Source organism: Crassostrea angulata, chromosome 4, assembly GCF_025612915.1.
Source record: "Crassostrea angulata isolate pt1a10 chromosome 4, ASM2561291v2, whole genome shotgun sequence".
Taxonomy (NCBI): Eukaryota; Metazoa; Mollusca; class Bivalvia; order Ostreida; family Ostreidae; genus Magallana; species Magallana angulata.
The window spans coordinates 41,008,523-41,017,927 of NC_069114.1; the positions used below are offsets into that span (position 1 = coordinate 41,008,523).

Genomic DNA, 9,405 nt, shown 5'->3' on the forward strand with positions numbered 1-9,405 from the left:
TGCATCGTCCGATTTTAAAACGGTGTTCAGTGTTAGATTCAGCTAAGTAAGCTCTACAAAACACATATTCATTTTTGATTTGATCTGAAAATTCATTTTTTCGAAAAATTTGTTTCACTTCCGGTTTCGACCGGAAGTGACCGATTTTCATTTCGAGCCTTATTACAGAGGTAAATCGATCAAATCATAACCATTCAAAATTTCAAGCCTCTATCTTAAAGCATTTTTGAGAAAAGTCCGGGACAAAATGACTTTTTGAAATTTTTAAAAATGACGTCACGTCAAAACGGAAGTGACGTTCTCTTTAAAACTTTTACATTTTTGAGGGACGCTAACTTGCAAAAATCTCTGAAAGTTTCATTAAAATCGGTTTAAAACCTTTTGAGTTATGAGGCAAAAAAGGAGTCAGAAGAAAAGAAAAAGAATAATAATAATAACTAGAGCAAAGCTCGTTGCAAAGCAACGAGTGGGTCTTCCGTTAATGTCGGAAGTAAAGCTGGAAGTTCCTGTAAGAAGCAGAGCTCTTAAACCAATAACAAGAGTAACTAAAATAAAAAGATGAAAAATCGAATTATTCCTGGTACGACTTAACAAAATCCGAATGATTTTAAGTACGACTTAACAAAAACCTTTTTGATTTCAAGAACGACTTAACAAAAAAATCCGAATGTGTCAACGTACGACTTAACAATTATTTTTGGTACGAGTTAATATTACTTTGAACATTACGCTATTTTTTAAACCAAGGACGCAGAATCAAAATTTCCGGAAAAATCAATTTTTAAACCCCGATATCTCTGCAATGCATCGTCCGATTTTAAAACGGCTTTCAGTGTTAGATTCAGCTTAATAAGCTCTACAAAACACATATACATTTTTGATTAAATCAGAAAATTCATTTTTTCGAAAATTTTGTTTTACTTCCGGTTTCGACCGGAAGTGATAGATTTTCATTTCCAGCCTTATTACAAAGGTAAATCAATCAAATCATAACCATTCAAAATTTCAAGCCTCTATCTTAAAGCGTTTTTGAGAAAAGTCCGGGACAAAATGACTTTTTGAAATTTTTAAAAATGACGTCACGTCAAAACGGGAGTGACGTTCTCTTTAAAACTTTAATATTTTCGAGGGACGCCAACTTACAAAAATCTCTGAAAATTTCATCAAAATCGGTTAAACACTTTTTGAGTTATGAAGCAAAAAAGGAGTCAGAAGAAAAGAAAAAGAATAATAATAATAATAATAAAAAGAAACCGAAGAATAACAAGAGGGTCTTCCGTTGAAAACGGAAGACCCTAATAAAAAGAAACAATAGAATAACAAGAGGGTCTTCCGTTGGAAACGGAAGACCCTAATAAAAAGAAACAATAGAATAACAAGAGGGTCTTCCGTTGGAAACGGAAGACCCTAATAAAAAGAAACCAAAGAAAAACAAGAGGGTCTTCCGTTGGAAACGGAAGACCCTAATAAAGTTGATAATGTCTTTAACCTTGCTGTATGTGTGTACAAAATGGTAATAGTTTGGGAAAACCATAGGTAAATACGCTGTTTGAAATACCTGATTAATTGTTCTGTCAATAATTATTTGATTCAATAAATGTCAGATTTCATGCATTTTAAAGGACATATCGCATGTTTCTAAAGTATACGACATTTTACAATTGTTGGCTTCCTTGTGTATCTATTAATTACTCCTAACAGTTTGTTAACGGTATAAAAGCGGTAATTAGCCATAATATCAATTTAAAATTATAGCCCTGATCGTTTAAAAACTCGTTAATTAGATAGTGTGTCACGTGGTACAGTGACGTCACATGCGACCTTCTTCGAACAGCTGATTGTAAACTAATTGTAGGATTAGCATTTTCTTCTTTAAATTTTGACATTCATTCACCATGTAGGTTGTTTATTTTACATGCAGAATAAATTAAAAGAATCTTATTATTCAGTCGTACATGTTTGAGCCACTAGTACGGATAAAAAACTATGATATTGCCGAAAAAGCGACGATGAAGTCGGCAATTACGATCAAATTGATCGACGTGTAAACATTGTAAACACAACTTAGTAGCTCAAATAAATCGGTTAAAGGTGTTTATTTATTAAAATCTACAACAGTCTTGGTTTTTGGCGTTCCTTACGACTCAGAATGTTCATTATTGTAAAACTGTGGTGCACAAGAAGTTTGTTTCTTCGGCAGTAACTGATCATGCTGATCACAACTTTCTAAGGTTGTTTACTCTATATTACACTGGATTATAAAAGCAGGCAAGAACGTTTTCCTTAATTATTGTTTATTTCTGTAAGATCCCATCTCCGTATTTTTTTTATGCATTTACGTATAAATGTATATCAACAAACTGTGTCTATTTTTTTGTATATTATAAATATCGATATCGACTTTTGACTTCTCCCACAAAAAATAAAACTCACAGAAATCTCACCTACCGTACTAAAATTATGATATCTGCAGAGGTGAGCTACATGTATGAATGAAGAAATCATGTATACAAAACCGATGCATACAGGAACGTAAAGTTTAACAATAAGAAAAAGAAAACAGCTAATGAAGCGAGGCGGTATCCAAAATGGCGTCCCCTCTCGTTATTTTTCTCCGATGAACTTGCGTTTTGTACACAGGCCCCTGTGCATAAACTTCTATTTTTTTTTCTTTTTGAGAAATGAATACGATTTATTTATGAAACTATAATTACAAAATATACCATATAATTAATAATATATGAATTGAATGTTTATTTATAAATCCTCTCGTTGACAGATAGACCCCTATTTGTCACAATATTTCCGCATACTTTCGTAAGAGAAACTTAAAAAAACAACAGTCCAAATCCCCATTTTCGGTGGCTAAATCACCCGCAGGAGGCACAGAACACCATCATGTCCCGTTATCGGCAATTTATAGGTGATAATTAGTTTAATTGTCGTTTAAATCTAATCCAATTACAAAGATGGCTAACAGCACCTTCTCGCTCGATGTCGCATATGACGTCACACATCATGGCGGGTAGATCGAGAGAGAAAATATGCATATCGCGACATTTGAATTTCATCGCTTTCAAACTCACGAATTAGGCCGAATATTTTATGAAAACGTTAATAAACTTCATTTTTAATGAGTATAGAATGGTTTTATTTAAAAAATTCCGAAAATTGAAAAACATGCGATATGTCCTTTAACATTTAACAATGCACTTAACAAGCTTTTGATCACTTGTTATTCATTTTGAAATACAATGCAAAATATAACCGTCGTGGTACACCAACTATTAAGTACCAAAAAGGACACTAATTCATAGTGGTTAAAGAAAACATCCTACATTAAATAGCTCGTTAAAAATGAGTCAATTTCAAAATGTTGTTGATAATATGTGGTGATAACGAACGGTGTTTTAAAATAAAAAACAGAGAAAACACAACCTCTACAAAAATTAGAGGTATGATCAGGTGCCATGGAGGAGTGATCATACTCTGCTGACACCCATGGTGTGCTCTTTGTCCAAATCGGGAGAAACGAAAATATCTATCAAAACATCGTACACATCACAAGATTTAAGGGCCTCTGAATTTGTAGGACAAGGTGTTCGTGGAAATATAAGGGTTCACCTACCCTCAGCCTAAAACTATTTTATTCATAATAAAAATGTTATTTAAAAAGAAAAAACCATCTCTACAACAACAAAAAATCAACAACAAAAATTGACTGTTCACCTGTTGTTTTCTTTTTAAATAGAAATCACATGTTGTTATCTTATTTTAACTAGCTCAAAGACAAAATCATTTTTTGATCTCTTGTATCTAGATGACCTAGAAGCAAAACTGAAAGAATAATGAGAGCAACCATATAAAGCTTAGCCTAAAAACAGATCTATCACAAAAAATGTCAATAAAAGTGTTTAAATTAAAGTTTAAATTAGATTCAATATTTTTATCATAAGTATAAACTATCTCTGTTTTAAGACATTAATTATTATTTGTATCATAAACTGATATTTATATATAATGTATAAGTTATAACAATGTTGACTAATCGCCTATTTCGCCAACTTCTTGTAGAATATAAAATCAGATGATAAAATTACTGAATAGTAGTGTATTTTCCGATATACAGTCATATTGTATATTTTATAGGATAAAATGAAATATATCGGAAAGAACAGTAGTATTCTGTCAGAATAGACAATATTACAAAAAGATGCAAGTCTAGACGTTCAATTCTGTGTAAACTTCTTCAAGACCTCACAATGCTAACCGACGACCCCCGGAATCCCCCCCCCCTTCGGATCCGCCAATGTAAATACACGTTGGTTTAAAAAAAACATTTCTCATACAAAGCTGCGTCATTGTTATGTACTATAAAATTTGTGTCAGTTATCAGATATTCTCTCTGTGTCTCTCTCTGTCTCTGTCTCTCTGTTACTCTCTGTCTCTCTCTGTCTCTCTCTGTCTGTCTGTCTCTCTGTCTCTCTGTCTGTCTCTCTCTGTCTGTCTGTCTCTCTCTCTCTCTCTCTCTCTCTCTCTCTCTCTCTCTCTCTCTCTCTCTCTCTCTCTCTCTCTCTCTCTCTCTTCTGGGTACATTTTTACAAGTAACAATCCACTTAAGTACTTTTAAATGAATTTTAAATGTTTTTGATAATGTGGGCAGAGGGGGGGGGGGGGGTAAAAATCTTGACCAGCTAAAAAACAACTTTATTCTCCATGTAAGTTTAACGTAAATGAGGGATTGAGCGGCGTTTTCTCCCTGCTCCCTAATGATTCTTGCCTGCAAACACAATACAAAACAAACAATTTAATTTTTCACGGTCTGTGCACATAAATTACGTAAAACTTGTTTATGCATTCCATACGTGTAACCTACATATTGCATTACAGATGACGTAAACGTGTTTACTATAATTGTTGTTTGATTGTCAATCCCAAAACGGTCTTGAATAAAAATTGCATTTTAAACTCCATGGATGTTTTTAATAAGAAAAGATTTCTTTTAAATGTCAGGTAAGACATCACAAAATAGAAAGTCAATATAAGATAGATTCAATTTGGGTTGCTTTTTATTTCAAATATAACAAGTTAGTTTCGCTTTACAAATAAATTGAATAGAAAAAAATAATTCTGTCTGTTGTATCATGTTTATATCTACATCGAATAAGGGCGGGTGTTTTTCTATCTTTTTTTGAAATCATCGAAATTGATAAAACACTAACTGACAAGTCAAACTGATAAACTTGGTACAGGCATATCGTGATCAGAAAAAAATCATTCTGCATTTGGCTAATATTTTTAAGAATTTTAACCGTTAACTGAAATTAATCTGGTTGGTAAATTCGGAGAAGACTTGTGTTTGCTTCTACTTCTACTGACGTTAACAACGCGATAAATTTCCGAAGACAGTAACAAATTTTAAAAGTGATTTTGTTTTTATGGGGACCAAAAGATATTGTACATTAGTAAGATATTGTACATAAATATGCTTATTAAGAAAAAGCATATAAATGACGATGCGTCGCAATGTTTCTGTCTAGATGTGTCATTTTTATCACCCTTGAATTTCGGATGGCAATATTCGACTAGTTTTCTACGATGACATTCAATGGCAAAACAAATAAGAATAATATATACTTTCATTACACAAGTTTTATTTCATTGTTAAGGATATTTTTCTTTTCTTTAAGGGCTATGAATTCATTCAGATAGGAAAACCAATTCCATGACTAACTACGAAAGTATTGAGTTTGGAGTGGATCTCGTGAAAGCCTCTCAAGCAGAATACGACTTTCTGCTCGAAGTGCAAGGTTTGGAGTGCTTAAGGAACGATGCGGTACTTCAAAATGCCATTCGCCGATACGAAAGTTTATGGCTTCCTCTAGTTGCATCTAAAACTGAAAACATAAATTTACCAGAATGTTTATTACCCCCGATAGATATAGCTTGGGTGTGGCATTGTCACATGCTAGCACCCCATAAGTACGCCGAGTATTGTCTTTCATTATTCGGAAATGTACTAGATCATTCTGTGACTAAATTAACGGATGCCTACGAATCAACAAAGTCTACTTGGCGACTTCTTTATCCTGATGAGCCGTTTGAGGTGAGCAATGACTTAATAGACGGAAATATTCTCCATATTCCACTACACCAAAGTAAAAGTGATTCATTTGATCTTTTGGAGGCCATTCATCGACAACAAGACTTTGTCTATAACATTCATTTACCTCATTACAGAGATACTAAGTTTCTCGAGGCTGCAGTGACAAGGTACAAAAAGTATCTTTTTCTGAAAAAGAAAAATCCAGCTGAGTTTCTTGTTCCATGTTACGACATTGATTTGGTCTGGCACACTCATCAACTTCATCCGATTGATTACGAACGGGTCACAAAGTCTTTGCTCGGTCGTCTGCTCATTCATGATGATACTGACAGCGATAGAAACCCAGGGTCCAAACTTTCAAATGCATATGGAAGAACGAGTAATCTTTGGAAAAATGAATATGAAGAGACATTTGCTACAGCTGGCGCCATGTATCGAGGCGATTCTCCAAAAGGAAGACTTTACCTCCTTACCCCTTCGGATATCGAACATATTTCTGGTAGAAAATCTGTGATCGTTATCAACAGTATTTCCATAACAAAAGTTAATAAAAATGACAAGAAGGATGTTAAACTTCAAATTTTGAGAACCAATTTATTCCAACAGTCCACTTTGATTCAAACATTATCTGGTAAAATGGGGAATATGACCTGGAATAATCAAAACTTACAATTCTCTTATGGTCCTACGGATAAAACAATTAACTTTAAGCTTACCGCTCGAAAAAAACTCTTTAGTGGAAAATCTCAAACTATCGGTGAATTTCAAGAAAGATTTGGGCAAGTGATTTACAATCACGAGCTTCAGAATGGGGGAGTATTTAAATCAGAAGGGAACATGAAATTGAAAAACATATCCCTTGAAGCAAAATATATGGTAAGTGGGAGTATTGGACGCCTGTTTCGGGCCGATACCATATTACTTCTGGAAACAGCTGGTTTTGAAGCAGATATTAATTTGCCGTCCAATGAAGATGAGTTATGGGGCCCTGTTCCTTTGCACAAGTCCAATGCTGAGAACATTTGTCATGTTGCCTCACACAGGTAATATTCGATAATTACCAAAAATGGCATTTTCGGTTTTGGATTAATTCAAGCATATATGAAACGAAATTATATGATACGAGATTTTATCAATTTTCTGTATTAACGACAATTAACAACCATTTTTAATAGCTTACGGAGATTAGATGGAAATGTGATTTTCACTTGTCGGATCATACACAGCGTTAAGATGATGACGTCAGTTGTGCAGATTTTCTTCCAAGACAAAATGGCAGCAGTTGCTCATGTCATTGGAACTGAACAACTACCGATGAAATCACAGGTAAAATTAGATAGGTTATGTATATTGACATGTATATTGTTGAATTACAATTTGATATGTCCAAATGCTTTTATTGCAAATGACGTCAAAACTACCAGTTTCCCAATCTTTATAAATAAAATACAGCAATGTGTTAATTCAAAAAAAAAACAGTTCGATTAAAATCTGTGTGGATCATTACAATTTTTTTCTTAAGATATCCGGAAACTTGTCATTGAACCCAAGTGAAAAGGAAAGAGCGATATTAATTAAAACAGGAGAGGGTGATTCAATGATTCTAGTGGGAAAATGGACTGGATTTGTTCGAGGGGTACCTGGTATAAAAGGTATTATTTTTAAAAACATTTGCCCATAATAGGTTGCAGTCGACTTTCCGTTAGTGGCATATCATAATATATATTTATAAAAGCAATTTGAAAATAAACGTTAATTTTTATCAAAGGGATTACTAGCAGTAGAGTGTGTCCCAATATTGGTGTTTGTATTATTTCAGGTAAACCGGGTCAGCCAGCAAATTTTAAACTTGGTATCCGAGGTAACCCACAAAACATTTCGAATACATTTGTATCAATGTAATTACAATGTAGAGTCCTTCCTGATTCTAAAATTTGCATTTTTTAGCTGAACGGGGCAGGTCTGGATTTTTCGGCATCCCAGGTAACCCCGGTCATCTTGAAATCAAGGTATATAGAATTAATTCAAAACATTTTCAAAGGGAGGAAACCATTTCTATCCCTCAATATGACGTTTTAGAATTTGAGGGATTAACCTTAGATTTTCAAAGAGGGATAATAACCTGCAATGAAATGAAAATAGATAACATTCTTCATTATGTATCATTTTCGTTTTCCATTGCACTTCTTCACGTATTATGTGTGCCACGTCCTGCGAATTGGAAACCGGGAGAGTCTCTCAAGCCAAAACTTGAAAAAAGAGGAGATAGAACAGTAGAAAGGTTTCCTGACGAAGAAATCACCTTCTTGATGGCGGCTGGCTTACACTGCTTGACGCCCTCTAATCATTACATTCATAACAACGTCAATGCAAATCTTTGTGCAAGATGTGCTTCCGGAGGAATAACGTCGAGCTCTTGTGGCATCGGAATCAGTCAAAAACTAAATGCAATTGATACAGAAAAAGATTGTAATGATGGAAAAGAAGTTGAAAATGCTGAATATGGAGGAAGTTGCGGCGGATGTGGTGGTTGCGGCGGTGGATGTGGTGGTTGTTTGAGTGTAATTAAAAGTGATGATATTGGTGGTGGGAGAGGTGGTAATTATGGCGGTGGAGGAGGCAGAGATACAAGTAGGAGTGCTACATCGAGTTATGGAAGTAGCTCGTACGGTACCAGCAATTTTGAAATTGTACATAGTTTCCACACAAGCTGTGGTAGTAGTTGTGGTTGTAGTGGAGGAGGGGACCATAGTGGTTGTGGGGGATTCTGTGATTAATATACATTTATTGGTATTCAAATGCAGAGAATACACTTTTTACGAAATGTGGTACTGTGAAATGAAGTTATTATTTGTCCCATTGAATAACCACAATAGTTTCTTTATATTCCATTTAGAATTGGCGAATTTATTTGCCATTTGATATACCATATATCAAAGCCGTTAAACTTCGTTACCATTCTTAATCATAGAAATAATTTAATCGTATTAAGAATTCACAGAATTCATCACAATGTTCCAGCAGAAGTATAATTGATAATAAGATATAGACACATATTATATAAAGTCAATGCAATTATACGTAATGTAAAACAGATATGTATGATATATGTTTGATAATATGATATGATTTTTTAATATAAAACATTCGTTTTTAAAAACATTTACTGTGTACAATAAATATTTAAGAAAGCTTGTTAGTCGTGGCAATTTCAAACTTTATTTTAATTCTATTTTTAAAAAAAATACATTATAAATGTTCTAGACAAATAACAAAATTATAAAGCCAACATTTCGACA

At 33.8% G+C, this 9,405-nt stretch overlaps 1 protein-coding gene across 3 annotated transcripts; it reads left to right on the forward strand.

Moving 5' to 3' along the window:
- Positions 1-4,723: 4,723 nt before the first annotated feature.
- On the forward strand, positions 4,724-9,300 carry LOC128181114 (uncharacterized). 3 transcript variants are annotated; one of them, XM_052849383.1, is made up of 6 exons: positions 4,725-5,013; positions 5,691-7,149; positions 7,282-7,432; positions 7,629-7,758; positions 7,926-7,967; positions 8,054-9,300. In XM_052849383.1, exons 2-6 carry the CDS (start codon positions 5,726-5,728, stop codon positions 8,881-8,883), a joined length of 2,577 nt encoding a protein of 858 aa, XP_052705343.1. In that variant the 5' UTR covers positions 4,725-5,013; positions 5,691-5,725; the 3' UTR covers positions 8,884-9,300. The 3 variants fall into 3 exon arrangements, with proteins under 3 accessions (XP_052705344.1, XP_052705343.1, XP_052705345.1); XM_052849385.1 differs by lacking the exon at positions 4,725-5,013 and having other exon boundaries at positions 5,909-6,106; positions 6,241-7,149; XM_052849384.1 differs by lacking the exon at positions 7,926-7,967 and having other exon boundaries at positions 4,724-5,013.
- The last annotated feature ends 105 nt before the right edge of the window (positions 9,301-9,405 follow it).

Excerpts from the sequence above, each read along its gene's own strand:
- LOC128181114 (XM_052849383.1), top strand. The coding sequence starts at position 5,726 with ATGACTAACTACGAAAGTATTGAGTTTGGAGTGGATCTCGTGAAAGCC. Across the intron at positions 7,759-7,925 it reads AGGGGTACCTGGTATAAAAG|GTAAACCGGGTCAGCCAGCA; the intron begins GTATTATTTTTA and ends GTATTATTTCAG. Across the intron at positions 7,968-8,053 it reads TTTTAAACTTGGTATCCGAG|CTGAACGGGGCAGGTCTGGA; the intron begins GTAACCCACAAA and ends TGCATTTTTTAG.